The sequence below is a fragment of the Pelmatolapia mariae genome, linkage group LG14 (assembly GCF_036321145.2).
Source record: "Pelmatolapia mariae isolate MD_Pm_ZW linkage group LG14, Pm_UMD_F_2, whole genome shotgun sequence".
NCBI classification, from domain to species: Eukaryota; Metazoa; Chordata; class Actinopteri; order Cichliformes; family Cichlidae; genus Pelmatolapia; species Pelmatolapia mariae.
The window spans coordinates 17,314,137-17,328,603 of record NC_086239.1 but is presented as its reverse complement, the minus strand read 5'-3'; the positions used below and the strand labels follow the sequence as shown (position 1 = coordinate 17,328,603).

At 41.9% G+C, this 14,467-nt stretch overlaps 1 protein-coding gene across 2 annotated transcripts; it reads left to right on the top strand.

The window, feature by feature from the left end:
* The first annotated feature begins 755 nt into the window (after positions 1-755).
* Positions 756-13,671, top strand: vwa7 (von Willebrand factor A domain containing 7). 2 transcript variants are annotated; one of them, XM_063492856.1, is made up of 17 exons: positions 756-1,042; positions 1,736-2,003; positions 2,191-2,424; positions 2,544-2,640; positions 3,622-3,756; positions 3,904-4,099; positions 4,214-4,383; positions 4,802-4,914; positions 5,039-5,155; positions 5,800-6,015; positions 6,552-6,684; positions 7,046-7,198; positions 7,341-7,433; positions 7,517-7,797; positions 11,448-11,584; positions 12,766-12,925; positions 13,013-13,671. In XM_063492856.1, exons 2-17 carry the CDS (start codon positions 1,770-1,772, stop codon positions 13,574-13,576), a joined length of 3,033 nt encoding a protein of 1,010 aa, XP_063348926.1. In that variant the 5' UTR covers positions 756-1,042; positions 1,736-1,769; the 3' UTR covers positions 13,577-13,671. The 2 variants fall into 2 exon arrangements, with proteins under 2 accessions (XP_063348926.1, XP_063348924.1); XM_063492854.1 differs by having other exon boundaries at positions 1,732-2,003.
* Positions 13,672-14,467: the final 796 nt, after the last annotated feature.

Below are 14,467 nucleotides of genomic sequence, written 5' to 3'. Positions count from 1 at the left end.
TATAATGTAAACAGAACTGGTCCTGGTACTGAACCCTGTGGAACTCCAATATTAAACTTTGTCTGTGAAGAAGACTCTCCAGTTACATGAATTATAAAAATAATAAGACACAAACTGTACTGTTCAGTACAGAAAGAAGCTTTTGTAACACTTACTTGGTTTAGGTGACAGACAGAAATGTCAATGTGGTGAACTAGCTTACGTTACTGCAGGTAAACAGGAAACAGTAACCGTACCCTCAACAACCTCAACACATTAAAATTTCCTCTTGGGTGTGTTTTGGTTTGTCAGGGCAGGAGAGTGAGACACAGCAACAAAACAACCGTTGCATCTCGTGTTTCACTTTCAATTGTAATAATTAATTTTAATAATTAAAATGCCAAAAAAGGTAAAAACAAAACAGAAACAACAAAAACACAAAGCAGAGACATCCTGTATTCTTAACCTTAACCACAGTTCAGTCCTGCAAGCTCAACACTTTCTTTGGAGTTGTCTAGCAACTGATTCCCCTCTTTGCAACGCCTTTGCAAAGTGCTTTTTGTTTTGTTTTGTGAGGGACACAGAGTGTGATACATTGCAAAGAGGGGGTTGGGGTAGGCCTTAGTTGAACACCCTGACTGGTAATATATTCAGCCCTATTGTAGTGAATCAATGCACCGTCCTTTAATGGGGAGATAAGGAGGGGCAATGGGGAGCTATGATGAGATATCTTTTGCCCCACAGTGCACCCCTAAAGCTAAGAAGCACACCCAAGACTGTGCAGTATCACCTAAACTCTCATCTGAAGAAAGTGCCTCTAATATTCAGGTCCTGTTTTTTTTTTGTGGGGGGTGGGAGGGTTTCTATATCCCTGAGTAGCACATAAGAGACAAGAGCTCAAGGACGCACAAATGTGAAAACTTTGTTATTTTGTTTCAAAGACGGAAATGTTGTGATTTGCTTCACCACTGACAAGCCTGTGTTGTGGCGTTTCTCTGTACTCTTGATGCTGTGCTACGTGATCAAACAGATCTACAGAGCTAGACATACAGGATGAACTGAGGTGAGACTGTTTTTACCAAGTTCTTTGGTTCTGATTACAGCTCTAAAGAAATATTTGCATTTGTCTGCTAATGTGGAAGCTAATAAAAATAACCAGTATGGTATGAAGTAACTCATACTTCATGCTCATCTAGTGCTCATTTTTGCACTGGAGTCAGTTAACGTATTAGGCTAGTGTTAAAAATAGATTAGTTGTGTTGTTAAATGGCAAGCGATTGCTTAAACTGACCAACACTACCAAAGTTTTTGTGTTGTGAAATGTTAAAGTGAATGACTGTCTTTGAATCAATCCTGTGAAAGGAGGAGAGTTTTAATTGAGACCGTGACAGAGTAAAAGGAACTGGTTGTTTTTATAGGCCTTGTGCTTTGTTGCACTCTCTCCTCGTGAAAGCACAGACTGTGAGAACAATCCCAAAGAATGTATCTGAATTAAGATGAAAAAAACAATAGGAGGCTCTGTACAGGCAAGGCTGAGAAAAATCTGAGAGGAGCTGTCGGGGGTGGTGGTAAGGACCGGGTGATGACAGAATAGTACGCATGGTTGAGTGGCACAGCTTGATCAAATTAGCACAAAACTTTACTGAACAATAGAAGTCGGGTCAGTTCAAATGCTTTCAGTTAAAAGACAAAATCATGAAGCTTAACAAGACTGATATCAGGCAAATGACATTTAGTTTTTATTTCATGCAGGTAGGACGTGGCCTGCTCACTCTTTCCTCCAGAGCACAATGTCACAGCACAGAGGAATCTGGGGGAGGCAAGTGCACCTGTTTACCCTCCCTTACCTTCTTCTCCTGGCTTTACCATGCGAGGGTTTCCTCCCTGACTTTTGGTCTAGAGTGCTGACTCTGTCCTGGGACTCACACACTCACCAGTACATTACAGAGCGGGCCATTCTAAATGTTACCCTGGAGACTCTGAGGGGACTAAAAAAACACCATGGAAACCATGATAAAGAGGAGGTGAGGTCATGTTTGCAGTCAGGAGATTTACTGAGTAATGCAGCATCAGTGGTTCACAAAGTGTTTGAATTACCGCTTTAAATAAGTATGCAAATTTAACTGAATCGCTCTTTCTCCCTATGGTGATATTTGAACACAGACGTATTGCATTTCTTTCAAATTATGAGTCCTGGTCTAACGATTGCAGATCAGACTGGGCCGTGGATTTTGGAGAGCTGTGGGAGAGGTGGTGAAATCCAATGCAGCCACGGACTTCCGGAGCTCCACAAGGTCTAACCCAGTTTACCACTTTGATTCAGAGCATATTGAAAGTGCCACGGTCATGCTACGACGGTTCTGGACCCACACTGTGCTCTCAGTGCGGGCCAAAGAGTACCAAAGTGCCCGTCATAGCCTGGGTCAGCTATTTCATTCACTGCAGGTAATCTGCCACACAGAGCTGAATTTTAATAATAGAGGGAGGGTTAGCTTAACCTTAGAGATATTTCATGAAGTGAAATGTTTTGGCTATGTTCTTGTTTTGAACATCTGCTATGTCAGGACTTCTACAGCCACAGTAACTGGGTGGAGATGGGCCAGCGTTCTATTTACCTCCATCTGCTTCAGCCAGAGGAGCCTGCCGTGCCTGTAGCTAAAGGTGATTCATGAATGTAACATTACAGGCCCATTTAATCACAAAAAACAAATTTAGTTGTATCTACATATTATTGTAAAGGTCCTCTTGAAAAGACTAGTTACTGACGTACCAGCTTTACAGAATTTTTTCATTTTGCATCATTTCATCATACTGCATAGCTTCACATGTTAAAGTTACAGCTCTTCCACAGTTTTCCTACTACTGATTTTGCTGCTTCTTCAGATGTCATTCTATTGTGGTCTAATCTGTTTTTAATATGTTACTGTATAGTATGTATTTCATCATATATAGATCATTCAGTTATTATTTAACAATTCGATTAATATGCTATTAGTGACAAGGGGGAGGCAGAGATGAAAAGGAAGTGGGTTTCATGAATGAGAATCTGAAAGGCAAAATGACTGAGTGCTGAGATTTAAACTAGGCAGAACAGAGGCTGACTGACTCAACAAAATAAGGAAAATGATTGGATCGGAGCAATTATGTCAGTGTTTAGTTTGCCAGGAAAATGGAAGTGATGTAAAAAATAAAGCAGTAGCTGGAGCACCGAGGAAGGCAGGGTGCATAATGTTTCATTTAAAAGAATATAATATTTATATAATGTGGTTTTTTTTTTTCAAAACTCAATGTGTCACTCAGTGTGAATATGTATATACACACATATACACTACATACACACACACACACACACACATATATAATTATCCACGTTATTTAACTATTGACCCATCAAGTCTCATAAAGCACTCCACATCTTTACTAATTAACTTGACCAGCCAAACTAATGTTTAACATTCTTTCAAATGTGGCTTTAAATGGTTCAGTGGAAATCAGCTATCATTTCTATTGGTCATGCATTTAACACAGACTCCTAATGTTTTGGAAACCTGGCTGTACATATGTCAATATAATATATTCATTATTACATTGCAAAAAAAGTTTAAATGTAAAAACTAAAGCCTTCGTCATTTCTGCTTTCAGAAGACACACCTACCTGTATGGAGTGCTTCAGTACCACCTGTCGAAACAACCTTCTGCCAAGACTGAAAACCACACAGGAAAACTCTCAGCTGCTCACCACTGGATATTTCAGCACTTTTCCTCCAAAACCTCAGGGTAAACCTCGGCCGCCTGTAGGCAAAGTGTTACAAAAGCGCAATAAATAAACACATTTGGTTTTTAAAATATTTTAAAGACTTTTCTTTTTCAACTACTTTTCAATCTACAAAGCTGTAAATACGTTGTCGTTGTTGTTGTTTTCAGGCAAATGCAGTCATGGAGGTATTCTAGACAGCAGCCGCTACTTGGGCGCCAAAGGGGGCATCAACAAGGACAGCACCTCACCTCTCTTCTCTCCTCATCATTACCTCCATCTCAAAGCTGCCACTTTGGCTACTGAGGCCACCCTGACTGTGCTGAGAGACCTCAGAGACTCTGTGGGCCACAGAAACTTTCTCAAGTAAGTTTAAACCACTGTTAAAGCTCCCTGAACTGTAGACTTGTTACAAGATTCAGGTGATGCCTGTGCTGCATGAAATGACTGTCTTTAAATGCTGATGAACTCTCTTTGAAGACTCTTTAGTGTGAAGCAAGTTCCTGCACTGGTTTTTGTCATGGACACCACAGGCAGCATGTTTGAGGAGATCCACGCTGCTCGTCTTCGGGCTCAATCCATCATACAGAGCCGAGCCAACAGCCCGGGGCAACTCGGCACCTTCGTGCTCGTCCCCTTCCATGATCCAGGTGACAGCTGGTGGTAAAAAGTACCTGCAGGTCATAACAGATAAACCTGTAGAGGTTTTTGCCCCCTGTTAATGTGTGATTGTGTTTCCCATTATACACATATATACTTCTGTAGAGGGTATAGTTCTGATTATATATATTTCATGCCTACTGTATGTTCTATCAACAGTGAGCCTCCAGATTTGTGCCATATGTTTCCCTCAGTTCAAAGAATGACTGTATGAACTTCTGTGACTTCCATGAAACCAATGAAATGAGAAATAATATATTAATATAATAACTTATAAACAGAGCCTCTTGATAGCTTAAAGTCTTATGGCACTGTTAATATTTTTTAAATAGACAATAAGGGTCTATAAAGACTGCAAACAAGCTGTTCCTTATCACAGTCTGCATTTATATTTACTGTACTGTGCAGGAGTAGGACCGGTATATGAGACTGATGATCCAGGCCAGTTCATGCAGCACATGGAGGACCTGATGGCTCTTGGAGGAGGAGATGAACCAGAGATGTGCCTCTCTGCTATTCAGGTACATTTAGACGCTAAACACTCAGAGAGAATAAGTGATGTTGTGTGTGTGCGTGCATGTGTGTGTGTATACAGTTGTATAGATTGGACATGCCACCACTAACTTGCTCTCTTCTTGTTATTAGCTGGCACTCACTCACAGTCCACCTCTGTCCGAGATCTTCGTGTTCACTGACGCTTCCCCTAAAGACGCCCATTTATTCGATGTGGTGAAGGCCCTCTCCCTCGAGAAACAGAGCAAGGTATATGCACCGTTGAAGGGAAGTCTTTTTTTTTTCATTTGTCACATAGCATTGTGTTTAGCAAAAATCAGAGCTGCTTTAAGGTTGAAAGCGAAGACAAACACCAATCGAGAGCTGCTGTTTAAGAACCTGTTCTCAGATTTTCAAAAATTTACAATAAAAGCCTTCATCTGATGTGAGTGCTACTGGTTATAGAGCTCTGTTTGTATGTATATTTATAAAGAAAGCTCTGCGTGAATTGCATTTTCAGAAGGGTTTTAAAGGAAATAAGAATTTCCTGGAGAAACTGTGCCTGCTGAAAGCTGGTGGAGATTACCTGCCTTATGTGGCCGGCAGGTGGAAGCAGCTACACTAGTTGAAAATTAAAAGTTTAATGGAATTGTAGTTTTTGTGACTGGCCACATAGTGGTGCTATTGTACCATGAGACCTTTTAACCAAAGACAGTTTTGTTAACAAAGAAAATAATTCATCCAGCAGTTATACTAATAAGGAGCAAAAATAACATGCAGTCAGATTGAAAGATTGGAAGAACCCCTCTTGTTTGCCTTCTCTTGCTCACTGTGAAATTACTTTGGACAGGGGGACTGCAGTAAAGCAACCTGTATGTCAGTGTACTTATAGCTCATGCTGATTTTCGCTACAGGTGACTTTTCTCCTTACTGAAGATCCCAACTACACCAAAGAGAGACGAGGCAGGTTAATGAGGAGGAAGAGGAGAAGTAGAGAACCTTTATCTCCTGATCGTTTTAATCTCTACTCTTCACTGTCCTCCCTGTCAGGAGGACTAACAATATTCACCACCAACTCTGACATACACAGGGTCTCCACAATAGTGGAGGACAACACAGCAGCTGACAAGGTGCCAAAATAAGTTTCTTTACTGGAAATTCACTCCAAACAAATTTAGCAAGTTATTTAAGGAACTGAGGTAGTACATTAGCTCACAGCAGGTGTTAACTTCACTCATTCTAGTGTTCTTAATTTCCCACCTTCATAATTCATCAACCATTTAATATTAGACAGTTTCAATTAAATATGAAATTTTCCATTGACCTAATGCTTTAATTTTCACAGAGAACAAACATGGCAACTGCTGCTTATAAAGCGTTGAAAGAAACAATACAATTTCATTTTCTACATGACAGTTAGCACATGTAAATCTTTTTTAATCAAGCAGTCTATGTGAGCTGCAGCTTTTTGACGAGCAGAAATGTGTCAGATTTTATAAAAAGTTATATCACGAAGTGTATTTCTAATATATTTTTTTATAAGTTTCTTCTCCAGCAAGCTGACTAATTTCTCTTTTATACCTTTAATTTCATAATGATATCACTTATAATTACTCTTCATTACCTTCATTACCTATCAGAATTTATTTTTCTTCTCCTACCTCAGGTGACCCTCCTCCATGTGGAAAGTCACAAAGACCTGATGTCCGTTCATACATTTAGAGTTGACAGCTCGGTAAAAAATGTCACCCTACATGTCTCTGGCACTATGACGGAGTGTATCCTTACCAGTCCATCAGGTAATTCTCACATCATATTAACATCAGCTATGAAGTCAGGGTTAGCTTTTTTTTCCATCACGACACTGCACTTTGTACTGTACTTTGCATTTGCTTGAAATATCATATACAGGGTGCAATTTCCCTGTAATTAAATTGAATTTCAGCATATTTTCTTTTAAATAGCAGTATAATTATATTTACATGTAAATATTGAAAGGTATTTACACTACACTGAAATTCAGTTTAGTTACAGGGGAATTACGCCCTTGATTTATCACACATACTTTAAAGTGCTACCTTGCAAAGATCATTCTTTAACTTTTTTTTCTTTGTGATTTGAGGGTAAAATAAGCTCAGCTGTTTATGCTTCTCTTCTCAGACCAGAGTCAGTCACTGTTGAATGAAGAAGGTCCCCTAGCAGTGCTACAGCAATTTCAGGGACTGTACCGTATCAACCTGTTTCCTCCTTTACAGCCAGGCCCATGGAAACTGCAAGCCAAGAGCGATGGGCATCTTACGTTCAATGTCATAGGTAAAAGAAATAATATCGAGTACATCAAGCAGATCACCTGGCAGATATTCATTTTCAATTCAAATGCAGCTTTACTGTGGTATGAGGTTTTTTTTTTTAAACATTTTTCAAAATTGATTTGTCTTTTGATCTACACCACCAGGTGACAGCGGTGTAGACTTCCTGTATTATTTTGCAATTGTAACCAATGAGACACACCCGGGTCTGGCCAGAGTTGATGGTAATCCTACAGCAGGTGAGGGATTTTGATAAATTTACACAATAATGAGGATTTGTAAGTAAACAATATGTTTAAGAATATACCTTTCTAATTTTCAGGTGTTCCTGCCTTTCTAGTGGTGGCTGTTACAGGCCTGGGTTCAGATGAAGAGGCATCTTTTAGTCATGCAACACTGCTGGGGGCTGAAGGAGAGAGTCTTCAGCAGGTGAAGCTCAACTCCTCCTCTTCATCTATCTATTCCTTGGAGGAGCTGGTGGGCTTGGTGGATCCTGTTCCCAGAGTTCCCTTCTGCATTAGACTTTCAGGCCAGGACAGCAGAGGAAACAAACTGGAGAGGGTTTCCACAGAGATGGTGGAGCCCACTCACATTCAGATACAGGTAATCATTAGCAATAATGCTGAAGAGGACAGAGGCTGCTTTCTACTCCAAGTTTACTATAGTTCATCTCCGTTACTCTGTTATGTACATCTATTTTTCAATTTTTCCTATATTTTAAATGGAAATTGTTTTGGTTCGGTTATTTCACTGCACAATAAACGTAAAGCACTCTTGCACTCTTACAGTGTATCAGGAAAGTATTCACATCAGTTCACTTGTTACACAACATTGTCATGCCTGCCTTATTCCAATATATATATATATATATATATATATATATATATATATATATATATATATATATATATATATATATATATATATACATACATATATATTCCAGGTGTCTCTCGGAGGAGACACCCGGAATGGTTAACCGAAGGTCGGACGGTCCTGAACCCCAAGGACCCCAAGAAGGGACCGGTCCCATCCAACTACCGACCAATAACCTGCCTCAGTACTACATGGAAGCTCCTGTCAGGCATCATATCGGCTAAGATGAACAGGCACATGGGTCAATACATGAGCGGGGCACAGAAAGGGATTGGCAAGAATACCAGAGGCTCAAAACACCAGCTACTGGTAGACAGAACAGTCAGCCGAGACTGCAAGACCAGGCTGACCAACCTGTGCACAGCCTGGATTGATTACAAGAAGGCCTACGACTCAATGCCCCACAGCTGGATACTGGAATGCCTAGAATTGTACAAGATCAACAGGACCCTAAGAACCTTCATCAGGAACTCAATGGGGATGTGGCGTACAACACTAGAGGCCAACTCCAAGCCCATAGCACAAGTCACCATCAAGTGCGGGATCTACCAAGGAGATGCTCTGTCCCCACTGCTGTTCTGCATAGGCCTGAACCCCCTCAGTGAGATCATTAACAAGACTGGCTACGGATACCGACTACGAAACGGAGCGGTTGTCAGCCACCTCCTGTACATGGATGACATCAAGCTGTATGCCAAGAGTGAACGAGACATTGATTCACTGATACACACTACCAGGCTATACAGCAATGACATTGGAATGTCGTTCGGACTGGAGAAGTGTAGTCGGATGGTAACAAAGAGAGGGAAGGTAGTCAGAACTGAGGGGATCGAGCTACCAGAAGGCAACATTGCAGACATAGAGGACAGTTACAAGTACCTGGGGATCCTGCAGGCGAATGGGAACCATGAAGAGGCCGCTAGGAAAGCTGCAACCACCAAGTACCTGCAGAGGGTCAGGCAAGTCCTGAGGAGTCAGCTGAACGGTAAGAACAAGATCCGGGCCATCAACACCTACGCCCTGCCCGTGATCAGGTACCCTGCTGGGGTAATAGGCTGGCCAAAGGAGGAGATAGAAGCCACTGACATAAAGACAAGAAAGCTCCTGACCATGCATGGAGGGTTTCACCCCAAGTCCAGCACCCTGAGGCTGTACGCTAAGCGGAAGGAAGGGGGCTGGGGACTGGTGAGTGTCAGCACCACAGTCCAGGATGAGACAAGAAACATCCACGAATACATCACGAAGATGGCCCCAACTGACAGCGTGCTCAGTGAATACCTCAGGCAGCAGAAACCCAAGAAAGAGGAGGGAGGCGAGGAACCATCATGGAAGGACAGGCCCCTGCACGATATGTACCACCGGCAGATAGAGGAGCTGGCTGATATCCAGAAATCCTACCAGTGGCTGGACAAAGCTGGACTGAAAGACAGCACAGAGGCACTAATCATGGCAGCACAAGAACAAGCTCTGAGTACAAGATCCATAGAGGCTGGGGTCTATCACACCAGGCAAGACCCCAGGTGCAGGCTGTGTAAAGATGCCCCTGAGACAATCCAGCACATAACAGCAGGGTGCAAGATGCTAGCAGGCAGGGCATACATGGAGCGCCATAACCAAGTGACCGGCATAGTGTACAGAAACATCTGTGCCGAGTATGGCCTGGAAGTTCTGAGGTCAAAATGGGAGATGCCCCCAAGGGTGATGGAGAATGACCGAGCTAAGATCCTGTGGGACTTCCAGATACAGACGGACAAAATGGTGGTGACTAACCAACCGGACATAGTGGTGGTAGACAAACAGAAGAAGACGGCTGTAGTGATCGATGTAGCGGTTCCGAATGACAGCAATATCAGAAAGAAGGAACACGAGAAGCTGGAGAAATACCAAGGGCTCAGAGAAGAGCTCGAGAGGATGTGGAGGGTGAAGGTAACGGTGGTCCCAGTGGTAGTTGGAGCACTAGGTGCGGTGACTCCCAAGCTAGGCGAGTGGCTCCAGCAGATCCCGGGAACAACATCGGAGATCTCTGTCCAGAAGAGCGCAGTCCTGGGAACAGCTAAGATACTGCGCAGGACCCTCAAGCTCCCAGGCCTCTGGTAGAGGACCCGAGCTTGAAGGATAAACTGCCCGCAGGGGCGAGATGGGTGTATATTTTTTATATTTTTTTTATATATACATGTACATATATACACATACACATAACGTGTACATAAGCATTTGCAGCCTTCTGACACATCCTGTTTCCACTGATCATTTGTCAGATATTTCTATAACTAATTATGACTAATTATAATTGCAAAACTGATCTAAGCTGATTAAACATGATTTAGAAAGGCACACACGTATCTATATAAGGTCTCATATTTGAGACTGTATGTCAGAGCACAAACCAAGCCATGAAGTCCAAGACCTCTGACCCACAGATCTGGGAAAGGTTACAGAAAAACTTCTACAGCATTGAAGTTTCCAGTGAGCACAGTGTGCTCCGTCATCCGTAAATGGTAGCAGTTTTGAACCACCAGGCCTCTTCCTAGAGCTGGTTGCCTGCCCAACCAGAGTGATTAGGGTACAAGGGTCTTAGTCAGGGGAGTGATCAAAACCCAACGGTTACTCTGACAGAGCTTCAGCATTGCTCTGTGGAGAGATGAGGACGTTCTAGAAGGAAACCATTTCTGAAGCAATCCACCAATCAAGCCTGTATGGTAACGTGACCAGACAGAAGCCATTCCTCTGTAAAAAGCACATGACAGCCCACCTGGAATTTGCCAAAAGGCACCAGAAAAGTGTTCAGACCATGAGAAACGAAATACTCTGGTTAAAAAATCTGACTTTTCTCATCACTGCTTATTACCTGACTGATACCATCCCTACAGTGAAGCATGCTGGTGGTAGCTTCATGCTGTGGACCATATGAAGACCATATAAAGACTCTCTAAGACCACTCCTTTGTTAAATCCTGGAGTGTCCCAGCCAGAGACCAGATTAGAACCGGATTGAACATGTCTAGAGAGATTTGAAAATGACTGTGCATTGATGCTTCCCATCCATCCTAATGGAGGTTGAGAGGTTCTGCAAAGAAGAATGAGAAAAATGAAAACAACCCCAAAATGTCAGTATGGGATGTTTTGTGTCGAATTCTGAGATGAAAAGGCTGTAACATGGCAAACTGTAGAACAAGTATAGCACTGTGAATACTTTCTGGATTTACAGTTTTCTCTGTAAAACTCTATTGTCTTGCTTCGTTAAATTCTGCAGGGCCAGATGGCAGACTTATAAGTTATTGATTACCTACAGTATCTATGTAGAGGTGTCAGGTGATGACCTTTCTTTGACCAGTGGTCCGTGCACTTTTGACACAGTCTGTTTCACACATTATTCAGGTGCTTTCTCTTCCTGACCTCGTGCCTGGTCAGAGTGCCGTGGTGAACTTTGAGATCCAAAACCACGGTGCAGCACGGAACTTCAGTTTGACAGCCGATGATGACTGTGGATATCTTCATATGACAGGGCCCCACAGGTAGATCAAAATGAAAATACATCTTGCTCAGGTGCAAAGCAAACTACAAAGAACTTAGACTGCCATCCTGCTTCTTTTGTCACCTTCACTGGCATTCTCTCACCTTTGCAAACTATTTAAACTAAGTAATGCAAAATTATTTTTAGAGCAGTTATTAAATTATACAGTTATGTACAAAAGTCTTGAGTCACCCCTCAATTCTGCCCTTCTTATCAGATTGGCTTTCTAATTTTCTTTTTTCTAGTGGATATGATATTAAGGGTGTGCATCTATTGCAGTGTGCACTTGTGCTTTAGATGGGGAAAAGAACCAATTTTAAATTATAACTTTATGCACTTTGTTATTAAAACACATCATCTGTTCCCATTTCTTTCTAATGAAAATTTCAAAGATAACACTGTGAAACAGCAACAAAAATGTACCAACAAGATGATTCAAAAGAACTATTAGCTGAAAACTTAGCACCATGCTGTGCAGTGTGTCATTAAAAAGTGTGAGGAAACTAGACCAATTGAGGACAAAAGAAGAAGTGGCATGCCCACTTAACTATCCATAGCAGATAAAGATGCCTATAAAGGCCGTCATGAAGCCATCCCCAAAGAAGGGAAACAGGAAAAAGCTTAGATATGCCAAATTATGGACTGAAAATCTGTGGTAACAGGTCTTATGGAATGACAACAGTCAGTGTCTACAGTCATGGTTTGGGCTGCATTTCAGCCATTGGTGTTGGGAATCTTGTTAAAATTGATGCAAGAACACAGAAACGTATGATTCCATTTTGGGCCTGATTGGCAGTGGCTTAATTTTTCATGACAATGATCCCAAACACACTGCCAGTGCATTAAAAGCATACCTGGATAGAAAAACACAAAGTAGAACACTATTAGTCATGGATTGGCCTCCCCAGAGCCTGGACCTCAACATTATTGAAGCAGTGTGGGATCATCTTGACAGAGGGTGGAACAAAAGGCAGCTGGCATTCAAAGAAGACCTTTGAATGTCTTTTAAGAAGCCTGGAAACCTATTCCTGAAGACTACTAAAAGAAAGGAGAATAAACCTTGCATCTATTTCGCATTTTAAGAAAAATATAAATTAAATGATGGCTGGTTCAAAACTCTGGCACAGAGTTTTGAACCAGCCATCATTTAATTGAAAAACAATTCATGTTTTTTCCCTTCAGCTTTCTTGTAGCAGAACAAAGGTCTTTTCGTGACCAGGTGTACCTCCAGACTCCAGCCACAGCTCAGGCAGGGGTGACAGTCACCCTTACACTGACTGTAAATGATCTTCATTCTGCTGACTCAAATTATGCAGTGGCCTACTTGACTGTGGTCCCTCAGGTGAGCAATAAGAACAACTGCAGGATATTCTGCCGAAAACTTGCTTTTTGGTTTATTGTGTGTATGATGATTTTCTCTTGCCTACAGGATTCAGACACGTCCCCACCATCCTGCTCTGCAGCACGAGTCCAATCTAACTGTTCTGCAATTTGCAACGCGACTAGCTGGAGTGTGTCTCTGTCTGTATCAGATATCGGACACTCTGGCCTTGATGCTCTGCAGCTACAGGGAGGTGAAGGTATTCTGACTTTGTTTCACAGTACCCCAAACTCAGAGGACAGCCTTGGAGAGCCTGGCCTTGAGCTGCAACAGACACAGAGGGATAAATCAACAAATGGAGACTACCATCACCACCAAGAGCAACACAGCCACAAGGCCAGATTAGAGACAGGAGGCCCCCCTTTGAATATTTCAGAATGGTCGCTGGATGTAGCTCAGCCACTGTTTGTGAGCTACACATCCAGCTGCTGCTCTACTCAGGCAGAGATGCTGGTTTGGGACAAAGCTGGAAACATGAAACGCTGCCATCTAACACCTGGTCAGAAGAGGCAGCTACAAAACAAGAGTACAGAAACCAGTGGGACTGGACAGAAAATGCCCACAGGCTTCTTTTTCTTGCTGTTAGGCCTGCTGTGCTTTCCTCTGCTTTAGCCCCGTGTGATTACAAATGTTTTGCTGGTCAAAATTATCTGTTGATGACTTGATACAGAGCTTGTTCTACTGTATTTTCAAAGGCAAAATCTGAAGCACCAATAATTTTTTTTCGTATTGATATTCAAAAAATGCAAATTTGCAAAGAATAAAAAATCTTTTATTGCACTTCCTTTTATTTTTGCTACAACTAGATTTGTATGCCTGTCATGTTTAAGGCTGTGTGAGAGGTCGATTCATTTGTAGTTTGTAGTTGGTGAGCAGCACCAATAACACCAAGGCGAGCTTTAATGCTGATAGATCAAAACATAAACAAAGTCCAGAATCTAAGAAAATACTTACAAAAACAGAAGATATAAAAATCAGAGATTAGTTAGGATACAGGACTCCACAAACACACAGAATGCACAGACAATATAAAGACAAGGTAATGAGGGGAGTGGGAACTGGTGGGAAACCAAGCTGGAGACAACTAAACAAATGAGATGGAAGAAACAACACTTGCCAAAAGAAAACGGGAAGAGAGACACAGCTGAATGTGCACACAAGATTAACTTGACACACCAAAAGAGAGACAAGGCTGAAGGAACATGAAGTTATCTATAACCAAACTATAAACTATATAGGCACAAATTACAAAACCACAAACAACCAAAACCAAGCATCACTTCTCTGCATTTAATTATTAGTTATTATTCATCTCTATTCCACACCATGTCTTTGTCCTGTCCTTCTACCCTCACCCCCAATCAGTCGTGCCAGATTGTTGCCCCTCTCTGAGACTGGTTCTGCAGGAGTTTTTTTCCTCTTAAATGGGAGTTTTTCCTTCCCACTGTCACTGAAGCACTTCAGTCTTTAGCACTACGGTCACCCCGGTGTGTTAGCCAGAAC